This window comes from Vanellus vanellus (genome assembly GCF_965231255.1).
Source record: "Vanellus vanellus genome assembly, chromosome: 5".
Taxonomy (NCBI): domain Eukaryota; kingdom Metazoa; phylum Chordata; class Aves; order Charadriiformes; family Charadriidae; genus Vanellus; species Vanellus vanellus.
This window is the reverse complement of record NC_138910.1, coordinates 60,337,726-60,354,418: the sequence shown is the minus strand read 5'-3', so window position 1 is coordinate 60,354,418 and position 16,693 is coordinate 60,337,726. Positions and strand designations below refer to the sequence as shown.

The window sequence follows — 16,693 nt, the reverse complement described above, 5'->3', positions numbered from 1 at the left end:
TATAATAATTAGCAATAAACTGTAACTTCACTTACAGAATTTCATAAAGACTGGAAAAAAATAATTTCTTTGTTTTGTCCAGGTAAATCTAACCTGCAAATTCAAGGTAATTTGTAATCTTATAGCTCGTATTTTTAAATGCCAGTTTATAGTCTACTTAGGAGTTTGGTGGGTTTTTTTATACATAAAACATGCATTTTAGGAATAAGTACTTGGTTAGTACATTTTTCTCCAACATTTTTGTTTAGCTTTTGCTTCAAGTGAAATTTTCTTTTTAATGTATTCACATCTCTTGGTTGCATTAATAAGTGCTTTTTATGTGTCCATATTCCAGATTCAAATCAAGGCAGCTCCGCTTAGTTCCCTGCTGACCTCAAGAAGGTGGCAATTTTAACAGTGGAATGAGGGCAATTTCAGTCCAGAAATCATTTCTTTGACATCAAATGTCTCAAATTGCCCAATGACTTATTTTTTTCTGAAAAAATAACAGTATAATTTTTGGCTTAATTACTTTGGGTTTTGCTGTAGATATTTGTATGCATGTATTATAGGTAAGAACATGCATATACATTATATTAGCCAACACATATACTGGATTGATGGCAGTGATTGGACTTGCGCATTCACACACCTTGAGACAGACTTTCCATCTGCAGAGTTAGGGATTGAAATGCAGATCAAGTCAATCGAGACAAAGCTCACATAGTGGAGAAATGAGTCTGATTCATAGTCCACAGAATCTGCGGCCCAAGGAGACCAGTACTAGCCTGACCACAGTTGGTTTCCCTGTTTACTGTGTTTAGCACAGAATAAGGACCAAACTATCAAAGATGAGTCCAGGTTGAGGTGTGGTGGCAGGTCAGTATTGGGAGTTGTGCTGTATCGTATCTGAGGTTTGAAGGAAGACATCTGGTTTCAGGACTGTCAGCACATAATATATACACATGCATGCACACTTAAGGCTTATTTAAAAAAATAACCCTCGTATCACTTATGTGCTATTTAACTTTATTTGCAAGTGAACAGGAGCTGAGAAATCTAGCTACATTTTTAAGCTTCGTTCTTGTTAGATACTGATGACTTAATTAAAGTTTTTATACTGAGTTTTACGTAACATCTCATAATGATCTAAGAGAAATATAAGCAGTGTTACATAGTTCATTTGAGCTGCTTGTCCTTGCGTTGTATTGCTCACACCTTATTAGTCTTCTGCAAATGTTCCACTTTTCTTTAGTTTTGGCAAGCTGCTCAGAACACCATTTCCTTCTTTTCATTCTGGTGGAGTCCAATTGTTCTTTGCTTATACTACATTAGCCTTTCCCAGAATTTAGCCTGGAGTTTTTATACACTGGGGAGTTTCCAGTGCGTTTAGATTATAAAATGATTTCCTAGTGTAACTGTGATGGAACCATACTTTCAGATAATACTGTCAAACTAGATTCCAGTGCTGTTTTTCTGTGTTTCTTCACAGTATTTTGCTCTACAGAAATGATGCGTAAAATCATTTTGTCTCTTGAAAGTGGTATTTTTCAAGTCATTCTCCCAAATAGTCCCCAAACTTCTTCTTGTTCTGTTTCTCATTAGGTTTGTGTAAATCAGTTGGTGTAAGCAACTTTCTTATCAGCCATCTTGAGCAACTAAAGGAAGACTGTGTGGTTACTCCACATGTTAATCAGGTGAGAGGATAAATATATTTAAAGTATCTGGGTTTGGGGTTTTGCTTTGGTTTTTTGGTTAATAATCTCCTATGCCTGAAAGACTACCACCAAACTAGCCTTAGTCATACAATTTCTTCTCTTTCAATTCTATATACATATTGAAAACCGTTGAGGAAGATGACCAGCGAGGGGAGTGGGGGAAGTCCTTCCCCCTTTCTTTTCCTCAGTTTCTCCCAGGCTACTTGTTTGTGGCTGGTCTTAAGGCACAAACAAACGGTCCATGCGTCAGTTTTTGTTGATAAAACAGTTTAGAAATAAAATTCAAGGAGCACTGAACATCTAGCATCTCCAGACTGAACAAGGTTTTGGAAAGCCTGTGTTCAAATACTATATATAACTCCTCTAAGGAACACTGAAGGCCTCAGGTGATTACATGTACATGCAAGGGTGCTGTTTCCCTTGCTCCCCCCTTATTTCAAATTCATATTTCAAGATCACATTAAATTCAGTGACATTCTCATTTAGGAAGGTGCTGTGAGAGCCTTGGCAAAATTTTTTTGCTGCCCTAGGTGGATAAAAATTGGCCACCTACATACCAGCAGACTTCCACGACACTGACGGTTTTTCCCTTGTTGTAGTTTTCTGCCTGCAGCTGTGCTGAAAGTTCATGGTCCCATCCCTACCACCTCCTGCCAGTGAAAGTGTGTATATGCTAACATAGAGCTGGGAACTGGAATGGATGAAGCGCAGGCGCATGTTTTTCCCCTTTGTACAGGTGGTAGGGATTTCTGGCAGCTGTTTGTGGTTTAATGTCATAAACAACCACAGAAGGGTTGCTCAGAATGAGACTGTCAGAACCTAACACCTCTGATTTTTTGCTGTCCACTAGACTAAAGGTTACTAAAGGACAATTATGAGCAATGTTAAAATAACCTAAAACCGTATAAAACATTTAAGTTGTTATGCAAAATAAGCCTTTGAAATATGTCTTAAAACGAGCAAGTTGATGACTGTTTAAGAATCAGTGAGTTTGCCAAGGTTTAATTGTGTCTCTTTTTCAGAAATATACATCTTCAAAGTCTTACTGGAGTTTGGCATAAGTTGTTACTGTCTGTTAAATGAGAATAGCCTTCCAGTGTCCTACTATCACTGCAAGGAAAAAAAAAAAGTAATCTTGGATTTGTTTTGACATTTCCTCTTACCCACAATGTCAAAATCTTACCAGTCTTACTGTGTCAGTGGTGTTAACGGAGAAAAGTTGTTTCTTGATACTATTTGATGGCATCTCTTTTGCTGTGGCTGAAAAGGGAAACAAAAAGTTGAGACCATAGTGATACTATGGGGGAGTGGGGGAGTGCCCTTGCTGTATTCAGATCATCAGTTCTTTAAGGTAATGCACTGCATTGTTCCAAATTAAAAACAAAAAACCCCAACAATGAAATATCCATGCCACTGCAAACTGCTCCACTTTGAACAGTTTTGTTATAGGATTAATTTAACTTCTTAGAGTTACAGAAATCATATAAACCATAGTTAAGGTTATCCTGAAAAGAGTATTTATTCTGTTTCTTGCTTAGTGTAGGAGAGTTGCTGAGTCTGATGGTGAGATTACCTAAGCATTATCAAAGAACTAACAAATTCCTAAATTTAAATTAGGAATGGAAGTACTCTACTGAATTCCTATTTCACTGTCCAGAACTTATAATGCAAAAGACCTTTGCTAAATTTATGCATAAAATAGTGTACTCTTTCAATGAACTTATTTCTAAATACAAAACATTTGCAAACAATGATTGTATACAAAGTCTAAACATTTAACAAACAAGTGAAAGAAAATCAATTCCCTCTTAGCTGTATTAAATTTGCTTAAAGAATTTAGGGTGGGTGTTCTTACAATTCCAACAGTTCTTATGATGTTAAAATTGAAAGTTATTTTTTCCGTGAAGAGGAGGAAGTAGGAAGGCGGGAGAAAGGAGGTTCTTTATTAGGCTTCTGTAGTCTTTGCAAACCAGGCAGTAAGCAATGCTTCTCTCTGTTTTACAAACCAAGTTGTAAGTACTGCCGCTCTTCTTGGTTCCTGGAAAAGAAATGGTATCATCATGGTTTTTAAAGAAGTAGGAAAGGCCTGGCTTTTCAAGAATATAGTATTATTAAGGTATTTAGTAGTAAGTAAGCACCTTTTAAAATTACTATTTACTATGAAAAATACTGTTAAACACTGTAAAATGATGATAAATATTTTAATTTTAGCATCATGTAGGATGAAACCTACAGCCTAGAAGTTACAGGCTTGTATTCCAGAGTTTGTAATTGACTTGGCAGTAATAAGTTTGTGTTTATGCTCAAGGAAGACTTTGAAGCCTCTTTGAAGGCTCTTATGCCTGTCAGTCATTAGGGAAAAAATTTACATTTTATAAGAATTTAATTAATATATGATTCATTTAATAAAGTGATACACTGAAACCAAATATAAACTGTTCCTCTCTGAATTCAGTGTTCATCAACATTTTTTCTGCTTTTATAGAAGTGCAAATTACTGTGTAATGACCTCAGAGAGATTCAGTAATATTAATATTGAGCTCTATTATGTAAACTTGTACAAGGTAGAAATGTATTTTAGTACAAGGTAGAAATGTATTTTAGTATATTGAGGCATTAGGAAACAACTCCTTTGTACATAAACTCACCTGAACTGTTCCCCTATAGAGAAAACATTTTGAGGCTTATATTTCAGTTTTATAAAGAGAAATGATTGTAAGACTGTGCATTCCCATTGAGAAACTGACTGAAGTCCAAATGCAGGGAAACTTTACCGGGTGACAAGAACCCACAGCCGGGTGGAAAGAGAGAGGCTTTTGCATACCGTCATCCGAGGTATGACTTTCTAGGTCCGTGTGTCAGGATTGTTATTAGGCTCAACTTCTCCCCATTGCGCTGTGACTGTTGTAACAAACCGTGCTTACTTAGAGTTCCCCTGTGACTGACCAAGTAGCAGCTGCAAAGAGTTTTGTAACGTGAACTGTAAAGTGTTCTATTAAACAAATGCCAGATTTTACATGCAAATTGCTCAGGGTAAAGTGCCAGAAAAGATCAAGATCTTCCTCTACCACCGTATGACAGACAGCCCTCGCCTGAGAAAAGTTTGGTGACTAAAATAGCAAGGGTGGGGCAAGCCAGGAAGGAGGTATTATTATTTTGAGGGGAAGCACATGCTGGCCACTCACCCTATGCCTCTTCTCATAGCTCAGGATGCTAGTCCTTTGCATCCAGATGCTGCTAGAACCTTCCAGAAAGTTTTCACAAGAAAAATAATTGCAAAAGTGCTTATGTTATGCATTTGTTTATTTTAGCAATATATTTAAGAAGAAAAAAACTTGCTGCTACCAACACACAACTGCACGTGCCAAGATTCGATTCACAAAATTTGGGAGTCTCTTGATTCAGTAAAAGGCACAAAGTATAATTTTCCTGGGTGGGAAGAAGTTGTTGCTGTGTATTCTGCTTGGGAAGCAGGCAGGTGACATCTCAGCATGCGGTTTTTGCTTTAAATATTTCTGATGTAACCTGAAACTGTGCTGCCTAGAAATCTTATTAGATGAGCGGGTAAACTCTGCTTGCAGTTATATTAGTAATAAATGCTGAATAAGTCACCTGATGCCATAGGGGTGCTGCAGATTTTTCAGCATTTGATCCTAAATACATCATTCTGTATTTAATATTTTCTAGGCTATGTTATTTGTTACACTTAGTGTAAAGAATGTCTACTAAAATTGCTTATTACTGTTGCAATAATCAAGTAATTCACCCCGCTTGCTCTTTCTTTTTTTTCCCCTCATAGTTTTGTGTAAAAACAATGAGAATATTTTCTAGTCGGCTCAGGTGCAAACAAGTGAATAACTGTATGACCTAAACGTCGGTCTTACACATACAAACACGAAATACAAAGGCTACTCAAAGGTCAAGAAACATCAAAGGTTGAAGACATGGATGCGTCTGCTGCTTGAACCTTGTTCCTGAGTCCACCTAGTAATTTAGATCATAGCAGCTTTAGGCTGACTCAGCCCAGCCTTCGAGGGGCACCGTTTTTTTTCTCGGCGCACGTTGAATGACTGCCAGCCTATTGTTCCCGACTATTGTTGTCTGAAAAGACAACATGTTCTAAAGATGAGAAACAGGAAACGTTCATTTGTCCTCTTCGTGGCAGAAGAAATTTTCCAGATTCCATGTGTTGAGGTAATTGTTCAGAAGAGTATTTTTCTTCAAAATGCGCAAGAGTTAGATCACTGGAACAATGGTGACAGCCAGTCACAAAAATACATCACATGATTATGTATCTTATGAAAGAAAACGCTACCTGTTTTCATCAGAATGCAGAGGCAGGCATGCTTCTTACAATGTAAAAACGGATAAATACTTATTTAAATAACATAGTAAGGAATATTACAGGTGTTCTCTTTTGGCTTTTGTTACGTGCCAGAATACGTGGCTCTTCTGAGATCCTTACTTTCCCATAACTTATGTTTCCTTTTGCTTTCAACAACTGTGTCTTCATAGCTTGTTACTTTTCCTCTTTCTTGGCAATTTATGATCTTCCTTCCTACAAAGGGTCTCCTTCACTCTTCATTCCACAGCATGACTTCTTCCCTGCATAAGCTGTTGGTGACCACACACAGCACACAGGATTTTCCATGTACAGACCATGCCAACAGGCTTTGCTTCCGAGGTCAGGCCCTCGCCCTAAGCAAATTGTTCTGGTTGGTCTCTTGCAAACCCAGACCCTGCCCAGCGCCCTCCCCTTGCCTGTGCGACTCAACGACCATTAGTAAAGAAACAGGAAAGGAAATAGACAAGGTAGTCTCAAATCGCCAATAAAAATGACCTGATGCTGACTTCCACTATGCATTTACATATATTTCTCAAACATGGCACAGAACAAGAATGCAAGTCCAGCTGCAGGTAGGGCAGACAACTGCTCCGTGCACCTTACTTCTGGGGGAAGCATAAAACACATAGTAAACTATTGTGCCAATTAATGGCAAAATGCTTGTAGCTTAATATCCTTCACGTCTTCTAAAGCTGATAACTTACATTTGTCTCACAGAACCAGTGATTTCACTCCTGTTGTATTTTTAAAACAAGAGAAAAAATATTTTCATTTGTCAATGATGTATTCTACTAAATGTACTCTCAAGGCTTTTATTAAAAGTTTATTTCTATTTACCTAAGGTTGAATACCACCCTTTCCAAAGACCTCAGGAGCTGGTGGATTATTGTAGGAGCAGAGATATTGTTTTTGAAGGCTACTGTCCTTTAGCCAAAGGTGAAGCACTCACTCATCCTAGTATCATTCAGCTGGCAAAGAAATATGGCAGAACTCCAGCACAGATTTGCATACGCTGGAGTATACAGGTAATGAAGGCTGGGAATAAAAACATGTCTCCTCTCTCAGGAAAAAAATGCAAATAGTTCATGTTTTGTGCATCAAACCAGAATTTATACAGAAAGTATTTTTGCCTTCAATATGTTGATATTGCACGAACTAACTATGCTGTAATGCAAATTTGGAATGTAGTACACAAAGCATGGCAGTACTTTAAATGGGCAAAAAACCTAATTGTAGAGGATGAAAAGAATCACCAATAAAAGAGGTGTTTTCAAACTAAATGTTACAAGCAGTATGCAGTATCATTCCATTTCTATCATTCAATGCAAAGTACTAAGCAGTGACATAGTGTATTAAGTTGACATGAACCACATAATCTGTGTTGGAATTTAATGCAGTTTAGATAACTGCAATTAAAAATAACATATAGAAATGTCAGTGTCCTCTGCAAAATGAGATTAAAACCTCAGTCTTGAACCGTTTTGAAGAGAGATTATTTTCTTTGAAACTATGTAGATATTAATGATGACAAGCATTATGTTTTTCAGAATGGGATTGTCACTATTCCAAAGTCCACTAAAGCAGAAAGGATACAGGAAAACTGCAAGGTAAGATTTGGTTATGCACTCAAGTCTGACTAACATCCGAATTGCTGTTTTTAATACTTTGGTTTGCCTGCCCATTTTCCTATACCAATTTTATATTGGGGCAACTCAGTTAAAATTGGCAAATTATAGTACCGTAAAATTACTGCAATGTAGTAGAAAACGGTAATTCGCAAATATTAGCAATCAACTGGAGAGTTAATGACTGTGTATAAAAAAAATACCCATAGAAAGACCTTTCATAGTTGCTTTTTATTAATAATATTTTTATTTATTACTTGGCTGATCGTAGAACACCCTAATCTGTTTATGGTTAGGTCCTTTTTGTGATAGGCACCTAGGTCAAATGGAAGGAGTTTGTATGCTATGCATAACACTGTATGAAAGCTGTAAAACTCTTTTGGGGATATCCCAGATAGAGACCTAAGGAAATCACAGTCCTGCAAGAGCTGACTCTTTCCCTACCTTCTTCCTTCTACTCAACTTGCAGAGAAGGTCCCAGCATGAAAGGGGTGGAAAAAGATAAGTGGGGAACAAATGAGGATTGGCAGCATGATTCCCCCCCCCCCCTTTTTTTTTTTCCTTTTCATACCAACTATTTTTAATTCATTACTTAATTTTTCTCTCCATTTCTCTAATCTGAAAGTGTGCTTTCTTTGGTGGAGGGGAAGGGAAACTACAACAATCTTATTGTTACTTCCAAAAATATTGTAGGGGTATGAACTGTTTGGCAAATCAGGAGGAAACTTTGCAAGAAGATAGGAAACTTCTGTCTGCTAGTTAAATCACTCTGTGTGGTTTTATATAGCTTCTGCCTTGACTGTTCTGACATGCACGCTGCCTTCTGTGGTATAAGCACAGCTGTTTGTGGTACTGTATTGTGAAACAGATCAGAGAGTTATTTTATTTTATTTCATTTCCCCAATGATATTTTAAATCCAGATTAATTTTGTATTTTACAGAGCTTACTCTACGGCCCCACCAATTCATTTCACACAACTGAGGGAATGCATTGCAGCAAAACTTAAAACACTTAGGGTGGAGAGGAGGAGGGGAGAATTGGCACAGTTATTGGATATTATTTGTGACATCTCCCCCCTTTTTTTTTTTTTTTCTTTCCCCCGTGCCAGTGTGTTGGCCAGAATCTCTACCACCTCTGGTCAAGCTGGTGAAAACACGGACCTCATTAAGCCCTCAGTATATAATCGATACATAGTATTTCTAGTTCTGTGACTGGTTTAGGCTTGACAAACTTGAGTGCTGAGATTTGACTACAAGGATCATTCCAGCAGATGGGGATTGCTGGATAATGCAGGATGGGAGGAGCTCATTTGGCAGCAGTTCAGGCTCCACAGGATCTTTGTGTTGAGTATGGAGGAGCACTGACAAAGACAACAGACCAACTTAAAGGAACCTCAGTTCTGAAGTGATGATGTCTGAATAAGACACCTGCTAAGAAAACACTGACACCGTCATTTGTGTGGCAGGTCTCACCACAGGAGAAGTCGGTGGCTGTAAGAACCTATGCATGAAGACGGGTGGTTGCTTTCAAGTTTGAGTTAGGGCTGAGGCACTACAGCACTGTATGTTTCCCTATTAGCTGATCCATGAATGTTTTGTCGAAGTGCACACAGAAAAGTTAGACATAGCCTTTGGTTTGCTAGCTTTGTGAATGTCCTGATACCTTCTAATAATTCTCTTTGGCTAAAGTTCTGAGGAAAAGAACTGTAACACTCTAAACTGAACACTGGGATACAAGTGAAACACTGAGCTCAGGTTTCCAGAGGGATTGCAGTCACGTTATTCATATACCTCTGGCAGTGATCATACAGAGTGCTGTCGAAAACAGCTTTGATATTACCATTGTCTTGGACCCTTGCCTGAGGCCAGAGTGCTACAAAACCATCTTAACACAGTCCACAAATGAAAATGAGTCACAAAAGGAGCAAAGAACCCAGTGGAGCCTGTCAGCTTAATGGAATATTTGTTTATGACAAAATATAAGATGAACTTTTAGAAGGGAAAATATAGAAAAATTCCGTCTCACATTTAAATGAATCTTGGTCAGTTTAAATAACAGAAACACTCCTGATTCTCTCCATTCGTGATGTTAACTGTATATGCATTCCTGTAGGTGTTTGATTTTACAATAGCAGAAGATGATGTTGAAATTCTGAATGGAATGCATGATGGGAGACATGTTTCCTGGGACCCAAGCCTTATTGTGTGAATGAAGGTTTGAGCTTTTTTCTTTGTCAGTGATCAGTGAGTCACACCATGTAATTTAAATTCAAGGAAGGTTACAATAAGAATACAGTTGTAAGATTAATGTCTGCTATTAATGATAACTGATTTGAAATCCTTAACGTTGATAACAGACTAGATATATTTTTGAGGGTAGCACTTTTGTACAGAGATCTTACATTTCCATCTCAAATCCTGATCCATAGTTCATTGAAGCCCATGCAAAGCCTCCTATTTATGCAATTGACCCTGCATCGGGCCATTTAATCGAGGAGCATAAGGAGATATCCCTTCTTTAAAAATGTAAGAAAAAATGCTGCCTACTAATGTACAATACAGGTGTTAACTATGACATAATTTTTCAAGTACTTTGTTAGAGGGATACAATGTATGAAGAAGAAAAAGCTGGGTAAAAAAAATACGGTAATACCATTATTATTACAGTATTTATACAGTACAATATACTGCAAATTTCCATCAAAATTGTAATCTCACTGTAATAAGCCATAGCTGATCATCACCAAAAAAAGTTTTATGCATATTATTGCATAATGGCATTGACACAGATTGTGCTGTGCATATTATTTACTGGCCTGTAGGTATAACAAAGTAGAAATCTTTCCAGAGAAGTCCATATACAAATAAACTATCTGCATGGCTAAGAGTTGAGCAGCAGGCTCTAAGAGCCAAAGAGGCGTCTTAGTTATTACTGATCTTTTTCTCTTACTGGATATTCTTGTGAGTTTTGTGTAGCTTTTAGTGAGAATTAGTTTTGCTTTCATTTTGGATTTGTATAGGAAATCTTATTAAGAGACTATACTGTCCCTCAGATTTTCTTGTAAAATATGTATGTATATTGAGAGATAGACGTCGATATATCTATATGTAGTTCACAGATCTGTTTTGAGAAGTGTCTGCAGGGTCTTTTACCGGCTGAGTATTCAACTTCTAGTCACATTGGTTTGATATTTTAGGAGTTCCTGTGTCTAGAAAGGTATGGAAAACCTGACTATGATTTATATTGTGTGCGGACTTCCTGAGGCAGTTTTCCCATTGCTGTTCTGCTTTAGTCATATCGTGAAACAAAGCTCCTTAGTTTTTATCAAGAAGTGACTTACAACAATCATATACTCTAGCCTGCATTGTTTGTCCTCAAAGTAGAGCTTCTATACAGCTTGGCTAAAATACAGACAAACAGACCTTTTTGATAACAGCTCTTCAGAATAATTGGTTGTTTTTTCCTGGTAAACATTTCCGCGAGAATTTGTCTAGATTTTTCTCTGGAATCATTAATGTATTATTTATTAATTTAAAATACATGATATTGTACGAAATGCTGTGCTCACTAATAGCTATACAACGTACTGTTCCAAGAAAGATACACAATCTCCACTGTAAGGTTATTTTCTAGAGTTTCAAGTGTGGCCCGCAGCTTGGGATGCTTCAGTATCTGGGAATGCCACCTCAGGTGTCTAAGAACAGCTGTGCACCTGGCTTAACTGTTGTGATGAGGGGTTCAATAGTTCCAAAAAGTTAGTCTTATTTATAAAACTAAGGTATTTTTTAGGCTTTTTCTTTTTTTTTTAGCTTTTGCAGAAAGTGATGGCAATGACTAAGTGAAAATAGGAAAGATTCCCCAGAAATAAACCTTTCTACCAGTGGTCATCAGCTACTCCTGCTTTTGAAAAGTCACTTCATCAAACAATACGAAAAAACCTGTTACTGTGCTGTTGAAGGGACTCCTTGCTCCACAGAGTATCTGAACTCATAAAACAAGGACTAGAAGTGAATCGTGTGCCTAGTATTCACTCAATGTGGCTTTTTGGCAGTGAAGACTTTCTCAGAAACTACAAAAGAGAAGTTGGAGCTTTACCTCTGGTTCTCTCTAAAGAAACAGATGTCACATCAACATACTATTTCCAACACAAATGACGCATACAAAGTGAACCAAATCTTTATATATGCTAGCAAATTCTAACTTTGGTATTACTGGGACAATACCAGTTAGGACCAGCTATGTGGCTAGAAGTCCCAGTTGGTCAGAACAGCTCTGTTTTTTCTGCACTTCTGACTGATCATCTCCCTGTTCTGAGCTAAATAGAACCAAACCAGATTTTCTTGCTAATCCCCCCCATAGATGACTTTAGGCTACAGTGAGGATGGCTTCCTAATTCATTGATAGATTTCATTGTTTCCTCTGTCAAAGAGATTTTTACCATGGTTTTTGTGTCTGCATCTGCTTTTGCTGGGAAATCAAGCCACCATTTTCTCTGATCTAGATCACGGTATTTAAGCAAAACAATGAGTAATGAAAGGAATAATCAGATAGAAGTAGTATTACTAAAAAAGCATTCTTCTTGAGGAGCAGTCGTGGCAAGTTACAGTTTTAATCTGATACTTACTTTCCTAACTTCCTTCGGGCTTAATTATTGTTAGTTCAGGACTCTTTTCTGCGTGGTTTGTTTGGGGTGTTTTGGTAATCTTTCCTAGCAATTCCTCTGCTACCAGGTGGTGGCTTTAGAACTACGAAAGAGTTTAACTACATACAAAGTCAAGTGTAATTTGAGGCAGTAGAAGTGTTTTAAGTGCTAGGACTCAGCTGACCTGTGCTGTCTTTCTCCCAGGTGCGGTGTGCGGTTTTGTGTGTTGTGCCATCACTAATAGCCATTGGTTTCTGTTAAAAGCTGTAATTGCCCCAAGAGACTGGAACCTTGTTATCTCCTGTGCACTTGGGTTATATCACTGGAGCCTCTTCCTTTGAATACGGCATTCACAAGTTTTATACCATGTTAGTTAATTTAGAATCATTGAGCAAATCCTCTTCTACTTTTGATCAGGTTGCAGAGGGAAAGACAGGCTCACTGGATTCCTATTTTATGCTCCTCTCTACAATTAAATTGACATTACAGATGTGGTAGACGGTTTTGTTCTTAAGCAAAGGCTGTTGAAGATATGTCCACATCACCTCATCTAAATGAACATTTCTGAAGCATTGACAACTTTGATCATAGTATAAAGAAATAAGACAACTAATAAGACATTGGAAAATGAACAGTAGTGAGATTTAGGGGTAGCAGTGAGGAGTGATGTTCTGTAATAGAAGCAGAACCTAGAAGACCAAAAGGATATAAAAGTGCTGAACATACAAAATCAGGAAGTTTAACTCCATTGTATATTTCTCCTTTGGTCAGCCTGGAGGTGCTCATTTTTGAGTTTGTTTTTTGGGGTTTTGTGTTGTGTTTTGTTTTGTTTTTTCTTTTTTAAACTCAGAATTCATCCCTCAAGCAAATTCTTGGAATGATATGCATATTCTTCCCCAGGGCTGAAATTCCTCCTCTCGTCTGTATTTCTGTTAAACAAGCTTTCTCTAGGGAGAAAACTTTTTTCACCTTTCTACAATGACTGTTTTTAAGATAACAGCAACGCATCCATTTTATCAGCGTAACCTGTCATCTTGCCAGTAGGAATAGGGAATACACCTGAAAATTGAACACACTTTTTCTTCCATATTATATAGGTCATTTATGGTAGTGACTGATTGGGGCGCTCCTTTCTAGTTGAGATGAACCATTATTTAAAATAAGATACAATTCATGAGTGTAATCTACCCAAGTGCAATCAGCTGCCTTTGCAGGAGCATCATGGCCCTTAATAGAAGGGAACTCTCTTGAAACAAATAAGGAAAGGAAAAAATAAACTGAAAATCAGTGGAAAGGGTGAGGCCATTTTCTGTGCAGCCAAGTAGCTTCCTGTCTGACTCCCAGTGGCTCCCTCTCCCCTTTTTCTTGCCTACTTCTGAATTTCATCTTCTACATTACTGGAGGTGAAGGCACCTAAGAACGTTTAATTGGAAAATAATGGGAATGATTTTGTAAAGTGCATACTTCAGGAGGTTTTTTTTTTAATCAGGCCACAGAAGTGTTTTTGCTGCACCTGTCCCCCAACATAACTTTCAAGACATTATTTTGCTGACTAGCATGTGTAATAAAGAAACTATACCAGTAAGTTCACAAAAGTGCTAAGCCAAGTAGACTGCGTAAGATTAACCCTCTTTTTGCACTGTGGTTAACATTGGCTGATTCTCTTTTTAAAACAGCAGCACTGAACTGTTCTGACAGGAAAGCTGATGTTAACCCCATGTTTTTGAAAATGGGGACAAAGGTGGAGTAGCTCTTGCTGACACTAAATCCAAGCAGTTAACTCCTTGCCACATTGCCACACCCCTTCCAAAGCTTTGAAGCTCATCTCTGACTATAGCACACTGGGTAAAAATAACAGATAAGTCAACCTTCTGGCAATTGTTCATCTTGCTGTCCTGGGAGTCTTTTTCTGTACTTAATTTTTTGGCACTTTTTGCAGCCTCCTTTAAGACGTCTGCACTTCTGAAAGACAATGTATTTGCACTGCTTTGTAGTGAGCTGATATTGTATTTATGATATAAATGATGCAGCCTTACTCTTTGTTTTTATGAATGGCTGCTTATCCATCTGCAGCATCACCTAGGACTAATTACAACTGCCGGGACATTATGGAATGGTAATGACTTCTAAGGGATCAGAGTATGAGAACTATCTTGAAAACTTGCCCCTATCCATTGGGGGGGAGGGGGGGTTGTGGGGTGTGCGGGAAAAGAGCACAAAGCCTGAAATTAATTTAAATCAATGAGGCTGACAGTACTTTCCAGTGGTATAACACGTATCACTCTAAACATTGTAGGCGTGGCCAACATTAGGGGATGTCTTTCTCTAAGCAACTTTGCGCAGGTCTATTGTACCAATCTCAATCACTGTGTCCACAAGGAATATTTATAGTGGCTTTGCTAGCCAGCACCCTTTGAGAACCATTCTGTAGCTGAATTACTAATAGGAAATTCAAGAGAATGTTAGCAGTATTATCATCCTATTAATGATTGCTATGTTTTGGGGGTTTTTTTTGTCCAGCAAAACAGATTTCCAGGACTTTCTAAATTCCAGTATACTGAACTAGTCCTAAGTTCATAACTTGGCTGTGAAATTTGGAGGGGGGGTGGAGTGTACAATTACTTTCACAATTTCCTGGTAACAAGGAAAGCAGAGATTGTTGGGTTGGTTTTTTATGTTTTGTTTTTCTTTTTTGTATACATTCATTTTTTCCTAATAGTTCTTCATCCCATTGAATATCCATAAGTATAATGTTGCCGCGATGAATTTACAGTAAATCACTTGCTTTGGGTGCAGTCTAAAGGTGGTGGAAGATTAATCTGAAGCATAGCTGTCAAGGTCATACATGTACTGTGGTATAAATTCACTTTCCTGATGTTGAATAATATGAATTTAATGCGCTCTTTATAGTAATGAAACAGCAACCAGCTATTTTATATCACATGGTTTGTGAGATTTTTGCATGATTATAATGAATGCCTTATGAACCAGATATAAGTACACTCTGAAAAATTATCATGGGTGGTTCTGGTTTGTTTGGGTTTTTTTAGGAAATAGCTATTTTACTGCCCCCCCCCCCCCCCCCGGTATTACAGATAAGTAAGATCTGTAATCTGCCAAATAATTGCGGATTTTCCATCTAAGACTTCTGTTTCTTCAGAATAGCATGTTAAGAACAGTTATGCCCATTAATGTCTTTAGTTTACCGTAGCAGAAAACATACAGTAGGACTTTAGTTGACTGATCCGTATCACTAGAATAAAAAATTAACCTTCAAAAAGTTTTATAATGCTGCATTATTCAGTTTCATTACTGTAGAACTTATGCTATATTTTAGTACATATGAGAAAAACATATATCATTATTAGATAGATATATTAAAGTATGTTATGGCTTTGGGTGCAATGATATCCAGTAAAACTACTGCATGTCACTTTCTCAGCTACTTCAATTCTTTCCACTTGGACTTAAGCTTTTACTAATGTTATGTTCAGTTTAGTGATCTAAAAATAAAGTACAAATTTTCACAAAAATGAATATAGCAAACTTCTTACAATAGCCTTTTAAAACAAAAAAGACCATTTAATTAATTTTAATTATTGATATAAAAAAAATAAAACAAACCACCTAAATTATAGAATGCTAATACTAAATAAATGTGTGCTTTAGTCACCCCTTTTTTTTTTTTTTCTCCAAAACAGGTTTTTGATTTTAATCTGAAGGAAGAAGATATGGAATTTTTGAATGCTATGAATATCAACAGAAAATTAATTCATCTAACCTATCCACTGTGGAAAGGATAACTTAAAACCAGATTGTTCTATACTGCAGAAGTGATGTAACTGAAACATTAATTCATTTTAAACTGAACAATAAATCTAAATCATTCTCTTAGGTACTCAAAGAGTACATAATAAATACTAATCAAAAATCAGTATCAATGGCTTGTATTTACTGTTATGTTAACAAACTAATAAAATCATTTCATTTACTCTTTTTTTTGTTGCATTCTTACAGATACAGAAATGTGTACTTTCAGTGTTTTCTCTGCTTTCTCGAAACTTTCTGGCATATTCTCCCAATATGGGTTGAGCTATTTCACAATATTATAATTCAGTTTCTTCTGCTTGCATGTACTTCATTTAAGGTGTTATTTTAACCCATTTGAACAAATTACCTTGGGTTTTTGTTTTTTTTTTTTTCCTTACAGATTTTGAAAAGTACTAGTTACTTAAAGGCACAGATAAGTGTATGCTACAATGCATATAAATCTTGAAAAATTATTCAAAATATGGAATATTTGTTCAGGAATTGCAGCAGAAATCTGAATCTGACTTTTTGTGCTGTTTTTTTTTACATTTCTTGTAGTCATGAGAATTTTGG

General features: G+C 37.0%; 1 protein-coding gene across 1 annotated transcript in view; it reads left to right on the top strand.

Annotated features, from left to right (window-relative positions):
* The window catches only part of LOC309672987 (putative oxidoreductase ZK1290.5), a 51,425-nt gene extending 35,121 nt beyond the window's left edge, over positions 1-16,304 (top strand). The window contains 5 exon segments of the mRNA XM_082484661.1: positions 1,585-1,676; positions 6,885-7,067; positions 7,590-7,649; positions 16,012-16,089; positions 16,092-16,304. Coding sequence (XP_082340787.1) covers positions 1,585-1,676; positions 6,885-7,067; positions 7,590-7,649; positions 16,012-16,089; positions 16,092-16,118 — 440 coding nt within the window. The 3' untranslated portion in view covers positions 16,119-16,304.
* The last annotated feature ends 389 nt before the right edge of the window (positions 16,305-16,693 follow it).